The sequence below is a fragment of the Ctenopharyngodon idella genome, chromosome 18, assembly GCF_019924925.1.
Source record: "Ctenopharyngodon idella isolate HZGC_01 chromosome 18, HZGC01, whole genome shotgun sequence".
NCBI classification, from domain to species: domain Eukaryota; kingdom Metazoa; phylum Chordata; class Actinopteri; order Cypriniformes; family Xenocyprididae; genus Ctenopharyngodon; species Ctenopharyngodon idella.
In genome coordinates this window covers 7,026,917-7,051,231 of record NC_067237.1, presented here as the reverse complement: position 1 = coordinate 7,051,231, position 24,315 = coordinate 7,026,917, and the positions used below count along the sequence as shown (strand labels likewise).

The following is a 24,315-nucleotide window of genomic DNA, read 5'->3' as shown; positions in this document are numbered from 1 at the left end:
AAATGGGTTAAGACACGCTTTTTTGGGCATTTACTAATGGCGCAAATACCAGTAAATTGACTAGCGCAAACATTAGTAAATCGCGTCGCGTGATTCATTTAAATACTCTCCTCCCATAAATTTTGCATCTGAAAGGGAAACTCCTACAAATGCATATGCAATAAGGTCAGCCACAAGAACAACTCAGTCCATGCCTTTTCAGCGCTAATTTTGCACTGCTTGTCTTTAGTAAATCCCGACAATAGTTAATGGCATGTTAGGACATTTTAACACCTGGCTCGTTTGGAGCATTTGTTTGTGTTTAATGCATTTTCTCCCTTAGTTTGGTTAGTTTAGGCATATATAAACACGGCAATCATGTTTGAATATTCGCTTCTTGTCCGGTGTGCAACCCCCTTTAGGATTGTGTCTTTAAAATTCGAACACATTGTTTTCTATGACTGTACGCACACCATCGGCACCACTTGGCACCTGTCGCACCACCAGATGAGAAGCGCCGTGCTGTGCAACGTCTTTAAAATTGGAAGACATTGTCTTCTATGAGTGTACACACACCATAGGTGCCAGTCGGCCTCTGTCCACGCCGCCCATCTGGGACTCAGGACGCTGTTCAAAATCCTGCCATGCCACTAACATAGTTTTCTATTAAATTACATTATATTTGACCCAAGTCATCATAAATGTACATACTGACTTCTCCCTGTGCTGCAAGATACATTTAGTTTTACATTCATAGTTTTACAGATTGAATGAAGTATAAACATATAAAGAAAACTGTGTAAACCTTTGCCTGTTGTGATTACATTCACTGTCGTGTGCTGCCACCTACTGGAGGTACCAGGTCACAACACACTTAAATAGCATGGAGTAGCATAGTGAAAACGAAAAGGACAACTAAAAACCCAATCAAGTTGGGAAATACCAAGAATTATATGCCTTGGAGATCAGTGCGGAGGAAGATAATTCATAAAGCCTAATTTCATAATGTTCCTAAACATGATATTATTATTTAATATTATTCAATATTGTTGATCACAAACTGACAATAGAATGTGCGTGTTCATTGTGCAATACCTGTGAGTTGTCCTAGACATGACGTGGTGCTGTGCTCTTGTCCGGTTTGCGACCGCCTTAATGGTGGGGTAATTAATTATTAGGGTTATGGCTGTGTTTGTTTGACAAGAATATTGTTCCAGGACCAACAACAGATGTTGATCCAGGAACACATCCTACTTGGCAAAGTCACCGTCACCGTGCGCTGTGTTCGATTACGCAATAGAAAAGAATGATGAGTCATGGAAGGTATAAAACCATCATATTCCCCATGATTCAGTGCTTTCCAGGCCCTGCACCTCATTGCCTTTGTGGTAATTATCGAAGCAGTCCCTTTGTGCCTTTAAAAAGAATAATCACACACACACACACACAGACCAATGACTATTTAGTTTCCACAGCACTAATGTGCCACCCACAGCATCGGTGGAGTGTAGATGACTTGTGGTCTTCCTGGCCCACAGTGTGTGGTTCTGGTTTCTGGTCTCATAACCACAGTTAAATGGGTCATTTGAGACGTCCACAATGAAGCAAACTTTATTACATTCATTGTTCTTCTAAAATGATTGAAGTGCATGTTATTCAAAGCTTTTTGAATTTAAAATTTGCATTTTTTTTTTAAAGATATGGTCCATCAAATGAGGAATGGATGGTATATTTGACCTGTTGTCTGTGCCAAAATACACTCTCATCTCAGCTGTTCAAACACTCCACTCACACAAATTGTTGCCCATCGAAGATAAAGATCTGACTGGTGTGGGTCTACTTATTGTGTTGAAACTCTGTCATTAAGGAAGGGTCAGTCTGGGAGATCTTTGGCCAGGGCCATCAGAGGCAAAGAACAAACATGGGTACATTAGGGAATAGTGTGGTCAAATTTACATTGACCTCAACTCATTGTCATATAGTTTGGGTCAGCCAAAGGACAGCAGTATTGTAAATGCCTTCTAAGTGATCCACAGAATACAAACTGAAAGATTAAAAAAGTTGTTTAGTTGGTATAGCTTGATCATGTTAGAGATAAGGATATAAACTGGATATGTTCGTATTTTGTAACAATCTACTTTTTACATTTCTTATGGTTGAATAATTGAAATTGTACTGTAGGGCAGCTACAAGAGATAGGCCCTCTAAAAAAAGGTCACCTGAAAAACTTCATTTGAGGGTGTCATTTTTTGTTTTGGATTCTAGTGAGTCACCTGGCATGTTTATTGCACAGGGGGAAGGTGGTAAATAGTCTACTTAAATTCTGGCATAGGCTACTTTGTCAGGTTCTTCTGGCCAGAAAATGCCCATTTAGACCTCTCAAACATTGGCTTAATGATTAGTTCTTTCTTTCACAGAAGCCTCTATATCAGCCTGGTACTTTGTAAACACAGCTAAATGTTGTGATCATTTTTTTGTGAGCATGGCATTGAAAAAATCACAACAGCACAGCCTGCCAGACATTAGAGTAGAGAGCGATCCCCTCAGCCTTTTTCCTCGACTGGTTCAGTCTCTTCACCCCACATTATGAAAACAGTTACCAAAGATCTCAGATATTTATTTGTTTAACAAATGAAACATTATCCGTCCAGTCATGCCACAGTTGTTTACGGAGAGGTTCCTCGTTTTACTTTTTACATTCAACATTCTGCTTCTTGCCAACACAAAAACATTGCCTCGGCTGAAGAAGGACCCTCTTGGGCTTTAATTTGTATTATTCAACTGTTGATCGGGGTTTGAGGTCTAAATGAAATGTATTGTCTTAAAACTGGGCTTGCTGCTTGACCATCATGTCTGTCCAAGAACTGGTTACATAACTCTCAATTGTGAAACTGTCATGACAACTTCCACTCAACAGTTGCCCAGGTTTTTGAGCCCGAGGTACAGTCAACAATTGGCTGACCACTGCAGTGAGGCCGCTTGCATTGATATGTTTAGGTTTCCGTGTGCCCCATGCATAGTGTATACTCTCAGACCTCCGTTGATTACATCTTGTACCACCCCAGCACTCTAGAGGGCTGAGTGGGAAGAGAAAGCCGATACGCAAGCTAGCAGAACCTCTGGGCTGAATCCAACCTGCACAAGAGACAGAAAACAGAGCACTTACCCAACTCACCCTTTCTTAAAAACTACATGACACAGCACAGGACAAAAGGACAGCACCAGGATCTCCAACTCTCAAGGAATTAGTGGCCTTCATTTCCTTGCCGTAGTTTGACATGACTCATTATACTTGGTTTAACTTACAGTAATAGTCAGTAATGGGTCTTCATTTCCAGTATAAGCATATTAAGTTTTGTGGTTTCTGCATGTGCCATGCATTATAGCAGAGCAACTACAGAGGCCCAGCTAACAGGATTATTAGAACTTAATAGCTCAACATCGTCCTTCCTTAAGCCTCCCATTGGGGTCTGTCTCCTAATCAGTCTCCTTTCCCCTTCTCTCATTAACACCACCCTGGTCCTACTTCCCTTGGGTTCACAGAGTACTAATAACGTGCAACCTCTTCACAGTCCATGAAACAGGAAGTGCGGTGAGGTAAGGTTTTGTGGGGTACCATCGAGAGGTTCTAAACGCTGAACAGTGCAAAATGAAGGGTGGAGCAATGATTCATAAAAACAACTACTTCATTGGTACTGTGATTAGATTACAATTTCATGGTTCTTTTTGGTGCTCAGGCCAGACTTTATGGAAATCAATAAAGCAATTGGCTGCGACCAAAATTGCATACTCTCTTGAGTAGGTACTTACTTTGAGTAAGTAATTAGGCCTACTTCACGACCACTAAAAGTATGTTCTATATAGTATGAATGTGTGTAGTATGAAAGTAATCGGGATGTACTGGAGTCGCAATGTTGCCCGTTTTCACACCGGTCAAGGCTGGTAATTACTTGTCAGTACTGGTGTACTAGTGTAGTCATGTGGTTCACAAGCAATACTTAGCTCATCCTAACTGACTAATGTTGCTAGTTAAAGGGTTAGTTCATCCAAAAAGACTGTAAGACCTTTGTTTGTCTTCGGACAACACAAATTAAGATATTTTTGATGAAATCCGAGGGTATCTGATCCACACATAGGCAGCAACGACATTGCACCTTTTGAGGTCCAGAAAGGTAGTAAAGACATTGGGCAAATTCCAAATGGAAGGGAGCATCTCTATGCCCTACTCCCTTCGAAGGGCAGAGCCCTTGAAGTGGGGACTTTGGAGGGAGCAGGGCACTTGCCTGCCATTATGTAGCCGTTTGGAATGCACTTGGCGAAGGGAGCAACGTAATTTCTTCATTATCTTCACCTGGGATGTTCCCATGACGACGCAGCACGGTGTCCATCAGCTGATTTATGACAGAAATGTCTTACTATTGCTGCTAACATAGCTGCTATATATATATATATATATATATATATGTTTTTTTGTTTTTTTTTATAAATATGTTACCTGTGTGTGTGAGTGTATTTCTCTGTTCTCAACTTTAAAACTTACCGTCTTATCTTTGGGCAATGCATTACTACGGAGCCCCGGACATGACATGCAGGAAAAAAATAGTAGGCTAAATCGTGCGCACGATTTATTAATTCGTTTCCTCGATTTACTAAAATGTGCGCACGATTTACTATTTCGTTCCCTTGATTTATAAATCATGCGCATGATTTAGTAATTCTAGTGAACGAATTAGTAAATCGTGCGCACAATTAAAAAATTTTTCTTGCATGTCATGTGCGGGGCTCCATACATTACAACACATTTCTAACCTATGAAAATGTGTGTAATATATATCACGAAAAAACAAAACAGCTTGAATTGCTATGTTTGTTAACTCAAACTCTCCCGCCATCTAGCTTAAAAATGAATGAATCATGAGTATACGCTGGGTCACTTGACCATAAATAATAAAATTACTTCCTCGAAGTGACCATCGCATGTACCTTTCGCTAATGGCCTTGTGGAAGGGCCCTTCGTGAAGGGATTCAGTTGTTCACTTTCGTTTGGAACAGCGCTACAAATGGCGTCCCCTTCTCGAAGTGCCCTTCAAGGGTGCAAAAATGCAGTTCGGAATTTGCCTATCATTAAAACAGTCTTTTCACTATTTTCGTTGCTTCAGTGTTTGCGTGGCTCGGTGTTGGCCGGCTCTGGTCACGTGAGCAGCAGGCGTGAGCCCACGTTCAGACATAAGCACCAAAGCTCTGCACCGAAAATAGCGTAGCAGTATGACAGGGGACAGACGAATTTGTTGAATAAAGTTGTTATTTTTGTTTTGTTTTTTTGCACAAAAAGTATTCTCGTCACTTCATAATATTAGGGTTGAACCACTGTAGTCATGTCAACGGTTTTAATTTTAGTACCTTTCTGGACCTCAAAAGGTGCAATGTCGTTGCTGCCTATGTGTGGATCAGATACCCTCGGATTTCATCAAAAATATTTTACTTTGTGTTCTGAAGACAAACGAAGGTCTTACGGGTTTGGGACGACATGAGGGTGAATACTTAATGACAGAAATGTAATTTTTGGGTGAACTAAACCTTAAAGCTAGTGTAGCAGGCTAGTTGTAGCATGCTGGTCTTTTCAGTAGGACAGGCAACTGCTTGTACAATCATTTAGTCTCTTTAAAACATTTTGCTGAGCTGTGTAGATGTCTCACCATGAAATCTTGTGTTTCCTTAGTATGTAGCTGCCTCGACACAGGGGTCTCATGTTAAAGTCATGTCGGAGGTATGATGTGAGTGTTTGTAGTGGTCTGGAGTGTGTTAGAGACATAGCTCCCCTGGTGTGTACACTCACTACAGGAGCAGGAAAGCCAGAGGTGGAAAAGAGCATCTTTGAAACATTAAAGGATTTGAATGGTTCCCAAACTCCCTCTAGCAATGCTCATTATTAGTAATATCCTTTCAAGAATGCATTTTCCCTACCACCATCTGGATCCACTAATCAGTCTGAGGCCTGAGTGTTTTTGCTAAGCCAATGATTTGTTCTTTTTTTACACTGACCCGTGACCGGTGTCATCTAGATCTTTGGTTATGTTGCATGTTATAAATAAAAAATACCAGACAGTGTGACCCAGGCTGTTTTGTCATGTTTTCAATTAACTGATTATTTAAATACTCTTAATACACTTAATGTACATGATCATCATAATCATCAAGAACAAAAAGTTTGTCTTCATAATCAGAATGTATTTACTTGATCTACGTCTGAAATAACTTGCCTTTCTGTGGTAAAGGGAGACTGTCCTCCAAAAAAAAATGACCCTATAGGTCGTTTTTCAAGCACCATATTACGACCTATATTTACGTTTTAAAGTCATGCGTAATGACAGTGTCGTGTTATGTCTGTCGTCATGAAATGACGTATGACTGTCGTTACCAATCAAAATGTGTGTTCATATAAATGCAGTGTGTGGACTTTTTACACCATTTGTCCTATTTCTATTTAGCAAAACTCATTTTTTTATTAAAGTCTACACCCACCCCACCCCTAAACCTACCCTTAGTGATTTATAGTGCATATACTCTTTATGAGCACATGCGTTCCCTGGGATCGAACCCACGATCGCATGATCACATGATTGCATATTGTTATTGCAATGCTCTGCTAATTGAGCTATTTATTACTATTTATTATTATTTATTATTACTCACCCTCATGCTGTGCCACACCCGTAAGACCTTCGTTAATCTTCGGAACACAAATTGAGATATTTTTGTTGAAATCCGATGGCTCCGTGAGGCCTACATAGGGAGCAATGACATTTCCTCTCTCAAGATCCATAAAGGTACTAAAAACATATTTAAATCAGTTCATGTGAGTACAGTGGTTCAATATTAATATTATAAAGTGACGAGAATATTTTTGGTGCGCCAAAAAAAACAAAATAATGACTTACATAGTGATGGCTGATTTCAAAACACTGCTTCAGGAAGCTTCGGGGCATAATGAATCAGTGTGTCGAATCATGATTCAGATCGCGTGTCAAACCGCCAAACTGCTAAAATCATGTGACTTTGGCGCTCCGAACCGCTGATTGGACACGCTGATTCATAACGCTCCGAAGCTTCATAAAGCAGTGTTTTGAAATCGGCCATCACTATATAAGTCGTTATTTTGTTTTGTTTGGCGCACCAAAAATATTCTTGTCGCTTTATAATATTAATATTGAACCACTGTACTCACATGAACTGATTTAAATATGTTTTTAATACCTTTATGGATCTTGAGAGAGGAAATGTCATTGCTGGCTATGTAGGCCTCACGGAGCCATCGGATTTCAACAAAAATAACTCAATTTGCATTCCAAAGATTAACGAAGGTCTTACGGGTGCGGAACGGCATGAGCGTGAGTAATAAATGACAGAATTTTCATTTTTGGGTGAACTAACCCTTTAAATCCATTGCGTATTCTACGTATTGAAATCTTTCTTCCTTTACTTGAAATTTCAGATTTCATGAATTCCTATTGAAATGTCTGGATTTCGCCCACAAATATTTGCCCAACAGTGGTAAATGCAAATATACATTTAAACGGTTGTGGTTCTTATCCGAGTCCACGTTTTCATAGTGTGTACAAAGTGGGTGATCATGAGCATCTTCTGTAACCTAAAATGATGAATGGAACAACTTATGGTCTCGCCAACCTATGATACAGCCATCACAAGTACACATCAAGTGTGTCATTTTAGACACACTGCACAATTTTAATTAAAGAATGATTTAGCAAATTGGAGATGGTATGATAAAACAACTGAATCATGATATATGTATGACACTTAACTGTTACCCAGCTAACAAAAATATGTTCTAAGAACATTTTGCTAACGTTGCCATTAAGTTATGAAAATTATTTTTAGACATTTTAGACAGCGAGCAAATACTGAATTGAGTTCTCTTTCACTTCTAATTCACACAAAATCTCTGCGAGTATCCTTATAAACATAGTCGGTTATGTCTTAAATTAACATAAACCAGTATATTGGATAAGTGCAGCTCTTAAAGTGACAGCAGCCTAATATTCCTGCTGCACTGCTGTCTGTTTTAATGTTAATCAAACAACAAGACAAAAAGAAATGCTCACTACTCTTAACTAAATAACTTTTGTATCTTTAATAAGGATTAATGTATATTTAATTTATACAATATATTTTACACTTGATTACTGTATTTCTGTAACTGAAAACTACTGTTAGACCTACCTGAAAAGCACTGTTTATTTCATATGCATCTTTGTTCTGTTTTATTTATGTATTTATGTCGGCCTGTTAAATGTTAAATTGATCTGTCTATGTTCAATAGAAATTATTTGATGATGCAGCAATAAACTAGCTAGTATAACTTTAATGCATGTGTTTTTGATCTTTGCTTATTTAAAACATGATAAAAACACTAATCTATTTTAATAACAAAAGTTCAAATAAGAGAGCAAATGATCAGAATTGGCCAATAGTTTGTTAAAATCGGTATCAGTTTTTTTTTTTTTTTTTTTGTCTGATACTATCAGTGCATTCTTACAGTAATTCTGAGAATGTTCCATGTTAGCTGGGTGTGTTCTATTAACCAAAGCACTTTCATTCACCTCTTGGTCACTTTTTCATTCAACTGGTCATGATTGACAATGATTTTTTTTAGTTTTAAATTTTTATTATGGTTTTTTTCTCCAGACCCTCAGGAAAAAAAAAAAAAATATGTACATTATACATTCATCTTAGCCTCTTAACAAAAATCAATTTACATTATAATACATTTAATCACATCAGCGGAAACAAAAATAAAGTCACAATTTGTAAACATTTTCCACAGTTTCATCATCAAAACATAGCAACCACCTTGTGTTAAAATGACAAACCAAAGACAAAAAAGTTATTCATTAGCAGAAATCATATAACAAAATATTTCGAAATGGCCACATGTAACAGAGAGCCTATAGTTTAAAAAAAATGCATAAGAAAAATAACAGTGGACTGAAGGATTACATTAAAAATAGATTCAAAATTAAGTCAAATCTGAATGTAAACATTACCAATCAAGATAAATAGTTTGGCGATACATAATGTATTTTTTAAAATTCCTTCCATTTTGAATTATTGAAAACATTCTTTTAAAACAGAACATTTTTGTAAAAATATATAATCATATGTGATGATGATGTCCCTTCAGTGGCAGCAGTTTACCTATTTTTATTTGCTTATTTTATTTGACTACAGCCAGTTCATCCTACAATTTCCCTATGAAGGAGCATTTTCTGAAAAAAGGAAAATTACTGTTGTGTGCAGGTGTAGCGAAGCAGGTTCTTAATATGTGCTTTTAGGAGCTTGGCTGATGGGCCCAGGTGGTTAAGACAGTAGAGAAATTAGTATATTAACTTGACACCCCCTTTTGGCTCAATGTTAGACACGCCCCATGCCACCACATTACCACGGATACCACAACCACTCCCATCCAGCCGTGCCTGCTGAGATATCTCCTTTGAATCCAAAACATGGTCCCACATGTTCACTCCAGTCATCTTCCCTGTGAAGGCGTGCTCCTCATCAAATGTGTCTGGGTTACTAAGGTGCTTGAAGTAACGTCCATACTCTTGCCCCAATAGTATGCTTCCTTTGCTACGTAGCTCATGACCCTCAGCCACTCCAGGAGAGCTTGTAGCTTGTTGACCATTCACCCACAGAGAGGCAATGCCCTGGTGTGAGCTCCAGACTGCACAAATGTGCACCCACTGACCCTCTTGTACTGCTCCTGAAGCTTCTACCAAATAGGCTTCACCATTGACTGTAAAAAAGACACTCTGTCTATTCAACACCAGCTGGAGTTCATAGGCGTTGCCAGTTGTGCTGTAAGAGAAGAGGACGGTCTTGTTGAGCACCTGAGTTGGTTTCACCCACAGGCAAATAGTGACGGCATTGGTCTGGAAGGGTCTCTTGGGTGAGACTTCAACATGAGCTATAGATGAACGTGTGGGGAAGAGCAGCCCAGTGTCACAGCCTGGAGAGGAAGAATGATTAGTGTTAACAAAATTTGTTAATCCCCTGTTGGAAGGAGCAGAATTAATCTGTAGTGATGTCTGTTCTCCTATATTTCAGAGAGAGGACCATTGCACCACTCCACCCATCACTAGGTGTGTATGATTGCATTGTAGAAGACTTTAATTAATTTTCTATGGATAACCTTCACACTGTAAAAATCTTTTAAGGAGGGTTCATCACAAAGTATCAACTTTTTCTTTTAAATTAAAAGGTCAGCATTGTGATGTAATCTTCAGTGCATCCTTTTTATTGTAGAGTAATGATTTTCATTGTAAACATTTAGTCATTGTGGATCGTGTCCAGTTTCTGCTCCCGCTGAGCCTTTCAAAAGAGCGACAGAGATCAAGAAACGTATTCCTTTTTCCTTGTGCTATTAACATTTAATAATTATACTGAATGTGATGAGGATCGGTCTGGTAGAACCCAACTAGGATCTTCTTTGTGCAGTTGCGTTTTGTAAGTTCAGCTTGCGTAAGCATGTTTTATACGGATGGACAGTTTTGTGCGCAATTAGCTGGCATAACCATTAAGAGGATCTTCGACTAGAAGAAACTGAATTACAGTGGAAGGTTTGTAAAACAGTCGGAAAAGGGATTGAAGGTCTTTAGTAATGGAACTGGTACATTTTCTCTGCTATGGGTGATTGCTTTGCTATGACAGGCCACGGCTCTCCTTTCCTACCGTAGCTTACAATATTTTCATTACATTTGTCTTGGGTTTCCTGCTTTGGGAGGATGGAAGGAGGCTAAGTCATTCTCTAAACAGTCTCATCTGGTTCTGTTTTCCTCCTTGGACACTTTGGTGTGGTCGCTCTGCATAGCTGTTAATAATTATACCCCCCTCTGTCCTCAATTTACTCTACCTCTACAAAGCTATTTAATGCACAAGGCATGGGCATTCGCAGATTAAATCTTTTTTAGCTTAAGTTGACTAGAAACTGTATCCGGCTTACTGACAAGGTGAAAGCTCTCTTGATGCGGACAAAACTTGTTTCCCAACTCAGTAGGTGCTTGGGGAAAGTCGTAGGGGGTTAACATTTATCAGATTTGGGGGATATCAACCTCCTACCTTGGGGTAATGGTCGTCTGCTCAGGGGTCGTGTGAGTTGACATACTTTGTTTGTGTTAGTCAGCTAAGTTGGCTAGTGGTTTGATGGTAGCATATGGTTTGCATAAATCACAGATTTACAACTCAAAATTTACAGCGCCAAAGCAGAATCGTCACCTTGGCGGTCTGTTTTAGTCCTATCCAGATTGAGCTTAAAAGATTAACCCACATAAAGCAACATACTTGCAAAGGGTGTTGGAATTGGTCCATGATGTTTTGTTGTTCAAAACCTGTGACATAAATCTACATTTTAAGCATTTTACCCTTCCCTTACACAATGTGGTCTGTAATCGGAGGCATGGAGTAGCATTTATATCACATAGTTAAGCACTTTGAGGCATCATTTAAATGACACGCGTTTGAATCTGATTTGGAGACATTTCTTGATCCCGTTTTGCCTCTTCCTACCCATTGTTTGGTATACTTGCCTCTCAATAAAGTGGAAAATGGACTGTGTTTGCTTGTTACAACATAGATTGTCTCACCTGATGGAAGCCTGTTTGCAAATGTTGACCTGGTGTAGAGGGTCAGCTGTTCCCGGATGGTTTGCAGCTCACTGGAGATAGTTGCCAGAGTCTTTTCCAGCCTACCTCCATTCTCTGTCTCAGTCACTTCTTGCATGAGATGTCTCTTGGCTTGGGAGGTCATACCTCCTCCCCCCGATATCAAGCAGCCGTTCTCCAGTTGCTCCAGCCGTGCAGCCTGGTTTACACTGGCAGCCAGTAGCTGCTGCAGGGCTGTGTCATGTTGCGCATATTGATCAGCTGAGACCTCTCGCACACGGTCCAGCACATTCTGCAATCGCGTTTCTGTTTGAGTCCCAGCCCGTCGAACTGAGCTCTCAACGGCAAATGCGCAAGAGCCGCCGTACTGGGCCACAAACTGTAACATCTCTCCTCTCAGATTCTGCAGCTCAACCTTAATGATATCATCGGTATACTGCAGGAGCATGTTCTCTTTCATTTGGGAATTTTCCAGCATTGTGAAGAGCTTATCCCATTTAGTTAAAGCAGGACTTTTGCAGGGTTTAGGGGAAGGTGTGGGGGTCTCTGAGAGAGAAATCAAGGGAAAGAGAGGAACACAGAAAAAGTGAGCTTACATGACATGTTTTTTACGTGTACTCAAGGGGACAACGTTTGTTGAGTTTGAAGGGTTAGCAGCGATAAGCGACTAAGGCAGTCAGAGTTGACTTAGCTACTTAGTTCTCAAAATCAAAACTCAAAATAAAAAAGTGCCAAAACTTATATAGACAAATGATTAATTGAAGCTCAACCAAAAAAAAAACTTTTCCCTGTTCTACATCAATGGGATGAGCCAAGCAAAAAGCAACCCAAAGTCTTCACATGAAATCATTCACTTTTCTTCACATGATTAAAAATGATTGTGAAGGCACTAACGCATTCATTATCTTCAAAACATTGCTTTATTTATAACTTTGGTTTCCTTATGAGCAAATTTTCACAATGGAATCCACAAACTTAAGAGAATGATCCGCTTTGAACTTAATATATCTAAAGCCATATGTATATGACTATCAAAAATACACAGATTTTTTGTTTCTTGGATTAATCTGGTTAATAAATCAGATTCTTTTTCTAATTATCAGCTTCTCTCTCTCTCTCTTTCTATGTCCCTCCGTCGTTTGCTGTCGCCAGAGACAGATAGTATACTCCAAAGACAACAATCAATCAACACAAAATCGTAGTATAACCTCTTCCACAAACAAAACTTGTATTTATATGTCATAACACATTCTGTTACACCACCACAAATATTACCACATTCAAAAATGTCTAAACACATGATCCCAGTGAGTTTTCTTTTCCTTGCTAATATAACTCCTTTTTAACACGTCAACACACACTCAGATATTGGAACTCATTTAATCCTGTTTATTTATCCTGTCAGCACTTGCATGTCTCCTTAACTTACAGCTGATAGTACTGATCACAGTGGAATATTTTTTATGTCAGTTACTCACCTTCCATCTGGTCCTCATCAATTATCTCGTTTAAATAATTGGGTCCATAGCCCACCTCGATTTCATCGTCATCATTCTCAGGTACTGCCATGGACAATGAAGCCACCAGACACATGGCCTGGAGAAATGTCCACACGGACATGCTGGCCATGTGAGAATAAGAACAAGACTTAGTGTTTGTGTATAATGTCTCTTTTTCTCTCTTTTGGTCCTTCTTGTTAGATGCTGAGCAGTCGGTTGGCTGGACTCCTGCTTGTTTGGTGAATTGCAGCTGAAAGGCAACTGAGTCTGATAGAGGAGCTCTGTGGTCTATATAAACATTGCGCTCAGAGAGAGAGAGAGAAAGAGAGAGTTGGGGGAGAGCGAGAGTTAGCTCCAGTGAGAAATTCTTCGTTGGAGGTATATGGGAAGTCGAATTGTTGTACTGCTCCTGCAACTCAGGCAGAGAGAGAGAGAAAGAGAGATTGGGGGAGGATGTTGGGAAAGAGGTACAAGTTGGAAATACCGGAGGATTTAGAAAAAGTGGCCTGTAAAAGTCATGGGAATTTTTGTAATGAATGTACATTTTCTCCTGTAACACATATGTAACACCATATTCCTTAATATAATTTATCCTTAAAACCCTAACACTAATCTAACACAATTTCTACCCTAAATCCTGAATCCAATCCCTAGCTTTTTATTTTATTTTATTTTTATGATTTATTTATGATTTCTTTTTTTTTTTTTAATATTCAATCCCTAGCTTCAACCTTGACCCTTAAAGGGTTAGTTCAAAATGGCCGAACCGAACCTGAATAACGCACAAGAACAAACCTCTTCCAGAAGTTCAAACATGCTGCGTAACACACGAGAATGAATCTCATTGGTTACGCAGCATGTTTGAGCTTCCGGAAGAGGTTTGCTCTAGTGCGTTATTCAGGTTTGGTTGAGCTTCTGCTTATGTTCGCTGATCAATGTTTACATGCGAGTAAAAGTCTAAATTAAATCATATTCATCATAACAAGCGATCAGTTCTCTTCAGAAAATGTTGACTAAACCACTCGATTCATATGGATTAGTTTTACAATCTCTTTATGAACTTTTTGAAGTGTCAAAGTTTCAGTTGCAAAGGCAGTCTATGGAAGGAAATCTGACAGCAGTCTGTCATCAAAAAGATCTTCATTTGTGTTCGAAAGTCCTACGGGTTTAGAACGACATGAGGGTGAGTAATTAATGACAGAATTTTCATTTTGGGGTGAACTAACCCTTTAACGTCTGTTATAAATACTGCCCGTGACCCCTTTTTCTTCATCTAACTTGGATCTTAACACTCAGCCCTAACCCCTATTCATACTCCCAGCCCCTAATTTTGTCTTATTTTATCTTATTACAGAATAATGTGCTTTACTATATATTCAAATATTACTTATCTATTATTCCGTTTGCACTGGGTAAAAATAAGGGGTACACAAGCTTTATTTGCGATAACTACATTATTATTAAAGATCATAAATCTACCCCATGCTTGTCAAAAAGGCTGGGGTTTGGGTCATGGAATTTTTAAAGTCTCCACACCCAACTGCAAATAATTTGGTGCCTTCCAAACTTCTGGGGTTGGTGCAGGGTTGATATATTTAATGTGCAGGACATTATGGAAACAGAAGGGTCCCATGACATGTACCCTTTGGGAAGTTGACATTAATATGTCTGCAGCTCAAACGAATGGATTTTTCTGCTTATTTCAGCTGTTTACAACAGCATGAGCATGCCAACAAGTCTTTCCAGAATGTGAGCTTTACATAAGTCATCAGTCCATTTGCAGTCAGAATCATCTTAACATGTTCTTTGTTCAGCATATCTGCATGAACATCTACTGATGAACATCATACCCCACAATGTCCCATTTCCCACAGTAATGTGGTTCCCTGCTGAGGATGTATATTACTTGTTGCCTTGTGCAAAAATTACAGAGGCGTATCTGAATGTGAACTCAGAACAGGGTGACGGGACAGTACAAATGTGAATGACTGGTCTCGTTGTCTAAAGGGAACACAGCGGAAGGTCAGCCTTGGCTAATGCGTCAGTCTGCCACCTTGGAATGAAAAGTGCTGATGATGAAATTCTAGCAGCACCTACACCATAATTGATGGCAAAGCTCAGACAATGAGGTCCTCAAAACTAGATTTTAAATGGTGCAGTATATTGGATGACAAACTCACACCTACAACCCAAGGAGTGGGCTGAGCAGTAAGGAAATATTAAAATGAACACCTGGATATCTATCATTCCCTTGAAACCGTCATTTATTATACATGGAATACACTTTATTATTTGTTGTACTGAACAAAATGTGTTAATGCTCCAAGTCCATCTGGTTTAAAGGAATATTTCAGGCTAGATAAAATGTAAGTAATGCATTCACAATGGAAGCTCTGCAGACAAGATTTATTCAGTAAAAAATTTTACTTAAGCTGTGAAGTCTAAATCGTCCTTTTGAGTATGGACTGCTTTTCAAGGTGGAGCAACATCATTTTGCTCCATGTCTTTATGGATAGTTAATCCTTGGATAGTTAATTCCACAACTTTTCCTGGTATTCTTGCTCAGTCAAAATCTCCTTGGTTTATTGTTAACATTGAACATAACTTAGCCTACACGAGGTTGATAAGCAATTGACTCTTAAAACCCATCCCCCTTAGTTGCTGTTGCTACGTCCAACAAGCCATGGCGCTCTTATGCCACATATCATATTCTCACGCAGTGAAAAAAACATTGCGGAGAAAAGAGGACACTGACAATGCACCGACAGACGAGACAGAGCAGGTTACTTTTGGTATGAAAAAGTCTCAGCTTTCAAATTTTGACATTTTTTAAGAAATTCAAACCGTAAATATGGTTTTGGCACTCTTTAATGTGTCGTGACTCATAACAGATCGATGTAGCGCCTCAGTTCAAGCGGCATGTGAACCGATCATCTCTTCCTACAAGCTATAGCATGAAATAAACATGAATGAACATCAGAAGGTATGTTGTTTCAACTACAGAAAGATTTCAATACACACAATTTTTCAAGTTAAAGTTCACCAACATTAGTCTACTAACTCTCCTGTCTGGTTTGTTTGTTGGACAAAATGGCGGATTCAGCCTGTCAATCAAACTCCTCGCGAAGAGTGAATTGTGTTAGATCAGTCATATGCCGCTAACAAATGTAGTGTTTCGAAATTATGGTTACACTTTCCAACTTTTCCAGTTTCATTTTAAAGAGTTTTAAAATGATTTATCTACAATATTTGTAGGTAAATATTGTTGTCTGGAACACATTCTGAGTGAAAGGCTTGTAAGTCAACTTCAAACACATTAACGGCATCAATTATAAAAATGGATCCTGTAAACTATTAGTGATAGATTCAGTGATATGAAAATAAAACAAACCATGTTTGATTTTCTTAAAAAAGTGATATATATATTTAATATTTTACTCATCTCAAGCAAAACCCATCAGCACTCCCACTTCACCAGCAACCAGCATCCCATGCTAGTCCCAGCATGCAGAACATACCTTATGCTGGTGACCAACAATGCTTTTTTTTTCAGGAGGCTATATATATATATGCAATAAATTTAGTGCCATATAACATAAAAACTGTATCACTTGGAACCCCTAATGTAATTTTTTTGGCAAAATGGACTTGCAAAAAATAATGAATCTGATGTCAAACTAGCTTACCAAACACTCCCTCTGTACTCATTAGAGGTTGAAATTTCTCTAAAAATATAAAGATATCTTCTTCCAAAGCACCTGGCAAAGATTAAATTACTTATCACATGTGGTCTTTGAAAGTGAATGAAAGATTGTCAGTATTTCCTGTTAACTGTCTAAGGCCAGTAACGTTTCCCCAGCCGTCTTATTATGGAAGGTTATGTATTACACTAATCCTTCATTAACACCACCCGCTGTATGTAGAAACAGGTGGGCAGGTCTTCTGCAAGCCTAAATGTCCCCCCTGAGCCAGACGAAACATCTCCTTTACAGAATTATGTCTGCTAACTGACCGCCCTGACTTAGATGGCTTGCCAGAGCAGAGATTAGATGTGTGTCTGTTGGGTGGGAGTTTCCTACCATATTTAGTTTTTGATGACATGCCATTTTTTAGCAGATATGTGGATGATTAAAAATTTAAAATTGTGCATGACACTAAATCAGAGTATTAGTTACAGCTGGGTCTTAGAAATTAGTAGACTAATTGATCAATGTCACTCTGTTTACCATAATCTTCCAGTAAACTTTTCAAAGGTCCATTACATAAGATCTGAGGAAATGTTTTTGGGGCGATGTTGCACAATCTTTACTTAAAACGTAACTTTTTTTTTTTTCTTCCACAAAAACAGTTGTGTTGGAGTGATAGCCTCGTAGTTGCTCCCGATTTCCGACTTGTGGTAATTTCCGATCCTTTCCCCCTCTCTCTTCCACTTCGCTTCCTGTCTATCTTCTACTCTGCTGTTGTCAAGGACTTAGGCTGTATGAAAGCGCAAGGTGAAAGCATTACGAATAAAACAGTCTTTAATGATAACACAGGGAGAATACAAAACATTGTAATACAATAGGCGAGAACCTACAAAATGAATGAACATAACAGGGAACTTAAATACAAGATGAACACAATGACTGACAGGTGTAAATAATACATAGACACAAACAAGGAGATAATCATTAACCAATGAAACGGGAACTAATCGGAGTAGGCAAAACAGGAACTAACAGAACAGAATAACAAATTAGAAGTCCATAATTGTGACAGCTATATAATAAAGAAAGAAAAAAAGTTGCAAATTTAGTTTTACACAATCATTTTCTACTGCACACAAATTAGATTTTTTTTTTTTTTTTTTTTTTTGAATTTTTAGTACTTACTGTCTGAATTTTTTAGTACTTACTGTCTGTTGTCCAATGAAATGTGTCACATGTTTGTCATAACTGTCATTTTTCAGAGGTTGCTACCTCATGCTAAACCTTCTGCTGTGATTTTTATTGGTTCTGGTGCCATTCATTCACCCCTTTACTCCATGATCTAGCAACATGATGTTCCCACATGTATTTCATAGAGCTCCAATGTATCCTTGCTGTGTTCAAACTACAAACCAAGATCTTTCTTGTGCTCACATTCACCTTTAGGACGTTATAGATTGTTTCCAGATGAGGATGTGATTTAATGGACCCTTTTCACATTTCTGGGGTTCTCAGAAGTTATCTTAGTTGTCTAAACTTATAAAGTAGTGAAAGGAAACTTACAAATACAATTTTTGGGTTCCCATTTGCTCCAACAGCAAAAGAAAAAAAAATCCAGGATAGTGTTTTTATGACTTTACAAAAGAGGAAAAAATAATTACATTGGTCAAAAGAGAGAAAGATGTCAAATTTGCCATCATTAGAAACACCCACTCAGCAGCATTAAATATCTAGTCCAGTCATGAAACAGATACAGATGGTGCAAGCTAATAGGTACTTTATATGCAGTCTGCAAGCAATCATGCCATTACTACTTAGTAAGCTGACCTCTGCTGATTCTGCAGCCAATGAGATTGCTTGCTCGACATTTAAATAATCTGATACAGTGTTAACTGTAGGCTAGTCTTAGTTCCTTCCTCTGAAACCCTCCACCTTCCCCAGCTCCACCTGCCTATAACGGTTTGTCTGTCCATGCTGCAGCAGCAAATCTTACATGCTCACAGCAACGTGCCTGTTTATCTAATGGCAGTAGCAAGTCCATACTTGCTCTGGAGCAGCAGCATGTGTAGCAGACCTAGTCTGCCAAGACCAAATACTTTAACATTGAAAAATATCAAGAGATTGATTACATCGATTGGCATGTTAATGATTGATTCATTATCATGCCAAAACTATTCCGGGAGAAAAACATTGCTAGATTTATGATGTTAACTGTGGAAACGTGCCATCACAGTCTGTGAAAATGCTCCAACAGTGCATTATGATCAAGAAAAGGGCTCAGAAAATGAATCCGCCCTCACTCAATTTGCAGGGGAAATGACATGCACATTTCCACCACAGTCCAAATTTTTTGGACTTTGTTGGATGTTGTTTATTTATTTATTTATGTTTACATTTATGTGTGTGTATATTAGTAACAATAACTATGGCATTTTGGCATAGATTATGGCTACCATGGTCATTTTGCTGTATTGATTGATTGTTGGTTTTAATAGGTAATGCCATGCTGTTGAGAGTGCTGCCATCCGTATATCCACGACAGCCAGAGCCTATCCATCAGCACATCCGTGAGCTGACGGCGATGATGTCCCAGCTGGACCAGGCCGGCAGACAGCACCTGCTCAGACTACTACAGATGATCTCTGACCTTCACCCCCTGGTGAGTGAGGAAGTGGTAGATGAGTGAGTGAAAGAATGAAAGTGGTATTTGGGGAGGAATTCTGGTCAAGGTGAGTTATTCTGGATAACAGAAAAAAGAATTTGAAGGTCACCAAGGGAGTGGAGGGGTAGGTACACAAATGAGTACAGAGTGAGTGATTTAGCATTTATTTTAAAGCAGACAGCTGCAGCACAAGGTCAAACACGGTAAAACAGTTTGATGGTTGACGCCTCTGCCTATACTGTAGCAGCCGCTAAACGGATAGGGAAATATAAGCAAACACATTATAACCGGGTGGCCCCCCACGGCTCTCAGTGAAGACAAATTTACAGGAAAAGAGGAAACCACACTTTTGGCAGAAACAGAACAGTCATCTGTTTTTTTACATTTTGAATGTTTTTGAGGGGGATTGAGAGGCAGCCTGCTTGCAGATAGCAGATCTGCAAAGTCAGAAGTAAAGAATGCAGTAGTCATGAGGCGTTAATTTTGGATTGGGTAACAAGCACATGCATATCAAGCAGCTCATCAGTGAAAATACCCACATTAACACATTGGGTGTTTTAAATAGTTGTATGATTAGGAAAGACTATGAGACATTTTCTTATAATTTGGCATTCTTTTGTCATTTCCATTCGTTTTCATTTACAGAAACAGGAAATGGGAAATCAAAGGAAAATGGTTTTACAGTACTTTCAAGAATTCATATTGTCATTCCTCAAGCCCAGAGTCCAGGACCATAACCATCATAGACACTGAGGAAAAAGGTCATGGTCAACCCAATATTAAGATTAGTGGTCAACAAAATGGGATTTTCAGTGGATGATTAAATGGATGGATTAAACTTTTATCACTAATCAGAAGTATATGGTTACAGCCTTACGAAATATCGAAAGATATTTGAAGACTTTCAGATGCAAAAGCCGCTAAACGCCACCTCCCTGATAACAATATTGAGCGAATGCTGTCCTCACACAGTATACATTCATCAAATACTTTTGCTTCAAACACATTAAATCCCAGCTTCAGCCCATTCAGAAATACCAGCTCGTTTCACAGAACCTCTAAACAACACCTTCCCTTTGCCAGCAAAATCCTATCAGAACAAATCGATTCATATGATTTCAAGATGAATGACGGCGTGCGTATGAGCCGGCTTTCAATTATCGAGCTGCAAGTTTTAATCCTGTTTAAAGAGATTTTTATCTAAACAAGATGTTTCAAAATTTAGAAGAACTACATACTAGAAATGTACATTTTATGCCAAACCTCTCACGGCAGGCGCATGTCTTTATGCATCGTCAACATGAGATCGGTTTCTGAGATCTGCCTTTATAGAGACTATGGATCAAACCTTTCAAAGCCAATAGCGATCGGTAACCGATCAATCTGAGCAACCCTACTTTTACCTTTATTCAGAATGGCCAGTGAAGAGTGACTGGAGAGAGATAGGGTGGGATCGGGAAACAACCGTGGGTCACAATTGAACCTGGGTCCCCTGTAAACACTTTGACCTGAATATGATACAGACATGACAGTAGTGATTTTGCAACTGTTTACTATGTCTTGTCCAAAGAGGTGGAATAGCGTTTTTTGCAACAAAAAAAAAGCACATATGGACTTAGCTTGTTCGCAGCCAAAGACAGTCAAATTTGTTAAATACCAATGAATTGACTAAAGTGACTGTTGACTAAAATATACCGGTCCTCTTTCACTGCTTCACTCCCTCACTCACACTCTGGACTACATTTCCCAGCATCCCTCCTGGTTCTCACTTGCACTCATTCAGCTATTCACTTCATCACCTCACAGATAAAAGCACACACCTCGGATACCCACATTGCCTGGTCTCGTTTTGAGTGAAGACTCTTACCTGCATTTTCAAAGCTTCTACATTTCTCCAGCCAATCCCCAGCGTTTTTCCTCTAATTCGTGTCTCTAGCGTGTCTCTGACAGAAACAGAACAGTCATCTGTTTTTTTACATTTTGAATGTTTTTGAGGGGGATTGAGAGGCAGCCTGCTTGCAGATAGCAGATCTGCAAAGTCAGAAGTAAAGAATACAGTAGTCATGAGGAGTTAATTTTGGATTGGGTAACAGCACATGCATATGAAGCAGCTCATCAGTGAAAATACCCACATTAACACATTGGGTGTTTTAAATAGTTGTATGATTAGGAAAGACTATGAGACATGTTGACTAAACTATACCGGTCCTCCTTCACTGCTTCACTCCCTCACTCACACTCTGGACTACATTTCCCAGCATCCCTCCTGGTTCTCACCTGCACTCATTCAGCTATTCACTTCATCACCTCACAGATGAAAGCACACACCTCGGATACCCACATTGCCTGGTCTCGTTTTGAGCGAAGACTCTTACCTGCATTTTCAAAGCTTCTACATTTCTCCAGCCAATCCCCAGCGTTTTTCTTCTCATTCGTGTCTCCAGCGTTTTCAGTTTGTCTACCTGTGTGAGCATGAAGATTACCTGTCATATTACCGCTATCAAGATGAGATGAGTGCTTCATTGGTCCACTCTCTTCTCATCCATGATCTCCACTGCAACCTGCTAAACAGTGAACTCAGTAACCATCCAATTATCTCCACGAACTGCTGTAAATCTGCATTGCTTACCTGTTCTATCAACTGCTCATCTGCTGTAATAAACTCTCCCCATATTTTCACTATCCATCTGTCGTGAGTCTAATATTCCCGTAACAGAAGACCAGACCCTTAAAAACAGACATCAGCATGAGCATTCTACTCCGCCCTATCAACCTGTTATACTCCCTCTCCCAAAATGGCCGCCTGATTGGGCAATATGCAGAGGAATTCTGGGATCTGTCTTCCAAAATTTTTCTAGACGATGTGGCATTGATAACAATCTTTCATGGGGGCTTAGATGAACCAGTGTGTTCTCAGATGCCTTGGGATGCTAACAACTGCACATTGGAGCAATATATCTCCAGTCCATGAGCCTGCTCCAGTCCCAGAGCTCAGCCCAGAATCCTACTCTTTCTTTAGTTCGAGTACCACATGGATTCCAGCAAAAAGAAGAAAGAAGAGGTCTCCCAAAGAGGGGGAGGTGGGAGCTCCCTCGTCACGGCCACGGAGGCCGATCATAGCTCCCTTGTCACGGCCACAGAGGCTGATCATAGCTCCCTCGTCACGGCCACAGAGGCCAATCTAACCTCCTCCGTCACGGTCATGGAGGCCGATCTTAGCTTTCTCATCTCAACCACAACGGCCGCTCTTATGTTCTCTCTATATGCTCTGTCTGTTTTGCCAGGTTGGCCGTGGTCTTTACTCCAGACGCTGTCACCCAGCTGGCCCTCCAAAGGTCAGCAAGTCCACCGACCTTCCAGACGTTAGCAAATCAGCCGGCACTCCAGATATCCACCTGTCAGCTGACACTCCAGTTATCTGCCAGTCAACTTGCTAATCAAGGGTCAGTTTCGTCTGCTCGGCTGTGGTGGTCTTTTGCTCCGCCGTGGTAATCTTCAGCTCTGCCATGCATCCTGAACCATCTGGGGGTTCCACCCTGGCTTCTATAGTGTTTTGGAGCATCTGGAATCTGCTGACTCACTCTATGCATGTTATACAGCTTATTGTGAGCAATTCATCCGTGCATATGATTCGATTTTTTTTAATTTTTTTTTAAAAATGTTTTTGACCTTGTAATGTTTAATCAAAATGCCATAACCATTCATTTAGTCTGCTTAACTCTCTGGGGTCTGAGGGTTTTTGGGGCCCTGGAGAAGTTTTGACATGCCCTGACATTTGTACTTTTTTCAGTTGCTTTTAAACATATAAATGGCAAAAGTGTCATTACACTGTATCGAAGTCCCTTTCAAGGAAAGTCTGTTCACTCTGTGGCCATATTTGCAATGCTTCCGGGCAGCTATTTCGGGCATCCAAGACCAAGTCCTATCTAACTGAATGGGGGAATCCTGAAATTTCAAACTACTCGGCTAACTCACAATTAAATAACATATTTAAAATCAATAACAAAATCTTTACATGAACTGGCCCATACATGTTGTTTCTTATGCTCAAATAGCGTTAAAAAAGCTTATTTTTCAGGCTAGGTGAGCCAATGTGCATGTGCCGTCCTAAGCCGTCCTTTCTATGGGAACCTGAGCCTCTAATGGCAGCTGCAGTGACACAATGACTTTATCAATCAGCGATTGGCTCTTTTGCGTAAAAGGCATGTACATGTTTGTATTTTTGAGAGAATAACGTTTATGCGTGGTTATTGAAAAAACAAAAAATTTAAGTCACTGAAATAAGGCCACAAAACATACTGAATATGTGTCCACAAGACTTATGAGTACTGAATGTTGAAGGCTAGAATTTTTGCTTCAAAATGATGTGAAAATCATCATGTCTACTCATTAAACCACACTGCAAAAAATGTTTTTCTTACTTAGATTTTTTGTCTTGTTTCCAGTCCAAATATCTAAAAATTCTTAAATCAAGAAGCATTTTCTAGACAAGTAAAAATAAAAATTAAGTGAGTTTTTGATAATTAAGCAAAAAAATCTTGTTTTTGGTTTGAAATAAGATTATTTTGCTTACCCTATTGTCAGATTATTTTGCTTGTTTTAAGGAAAAACTCACTTAGTTTTAACTTATTTTTTTCTGAAAACAAGACAATAATTTTTACTTGTTTAGAAAATGCTTCTTGATTTAAGAATTTTTAGATATTTGTACTAGAAACAAGATGACAACTCTAAGTAAGAAAAGCATTTTTTGCAGAGATCAAAATCAACAACCAATTCATAGAACCAAGTCCCCATGCAGTCATGCAGTCTGC

General features: G+C 39.2%; 2 protein-coding genes across 2 annotated transcripts in view; one reads left to right on the top strand and one right to left on the bottom strand.

Annotated features, from left to right (window-relative positions):
• The window catches only part of veph1 (ventricular zone expressed PH domain-containing 1), a 121,258-nt gene that overhangs the window by 25,545 nt on the left and 71,398 nt on the right, over positions 1-24,315 (top strand). The window contains exon 5 of the mRNA XM_051869585.1: positions 19,338-19,501. Coding sequence (XP_051725545.1) covers positions 19,338-19,501 — 164 coding nt within the window. The remainder of the gene's footprint in view (positions 1-19,337; positions 19,502-24,315) is intronic.
• On the bottom strand, positions 8,644-13,473 carry ptx3a (pentraxin 3, long a). The gene is made up of 3 exons (XM_051869586.1): positions 13,136-13,473; positions 11,640-12,203; positions 8,644-10,006 (listed from the first exon to the last, which is right to left on the bottom strand). The coding sequence occupies exons 1-3, from the start codon at positions 13,284-13,286 to the stop codon at positions 9,375-9,377; spliced, it is 1,347 nt and encodes a 448-aa protein (XP_051725546.1). The 5' UTR covers positions 13,287-13,473; the 3' UTR covers positions 8,644-9,374.

What these genes read in the sequence shown, in the direction of transcription:
- ptx3a (XM_051869586.1), bottom strand. Translation starts at nt 13,286, where the DNA reads ATGGCCAGCATGTCCGTGTGGACATTTCTCCAGGCCATGTGTCTGGTG. An exon ending in TGATGAGGACCAGATGGAAG is followed by an intron (nt 12,204 to 13,135) that starts GTGAGTAACTGA and finishes TTTCTCTCTCAG; the next exon opens with AGACCCCCACACCTTCCCCT. An exon ending in TGCAAACAGGCTTCCATCAG is followed by an intron (nt 10,007 to 11,639) that starts GTGAGACAATCT and finishes CTTCCTCTCCAG; the next exon opens with GCTGTGACACTGGGCTGCTC.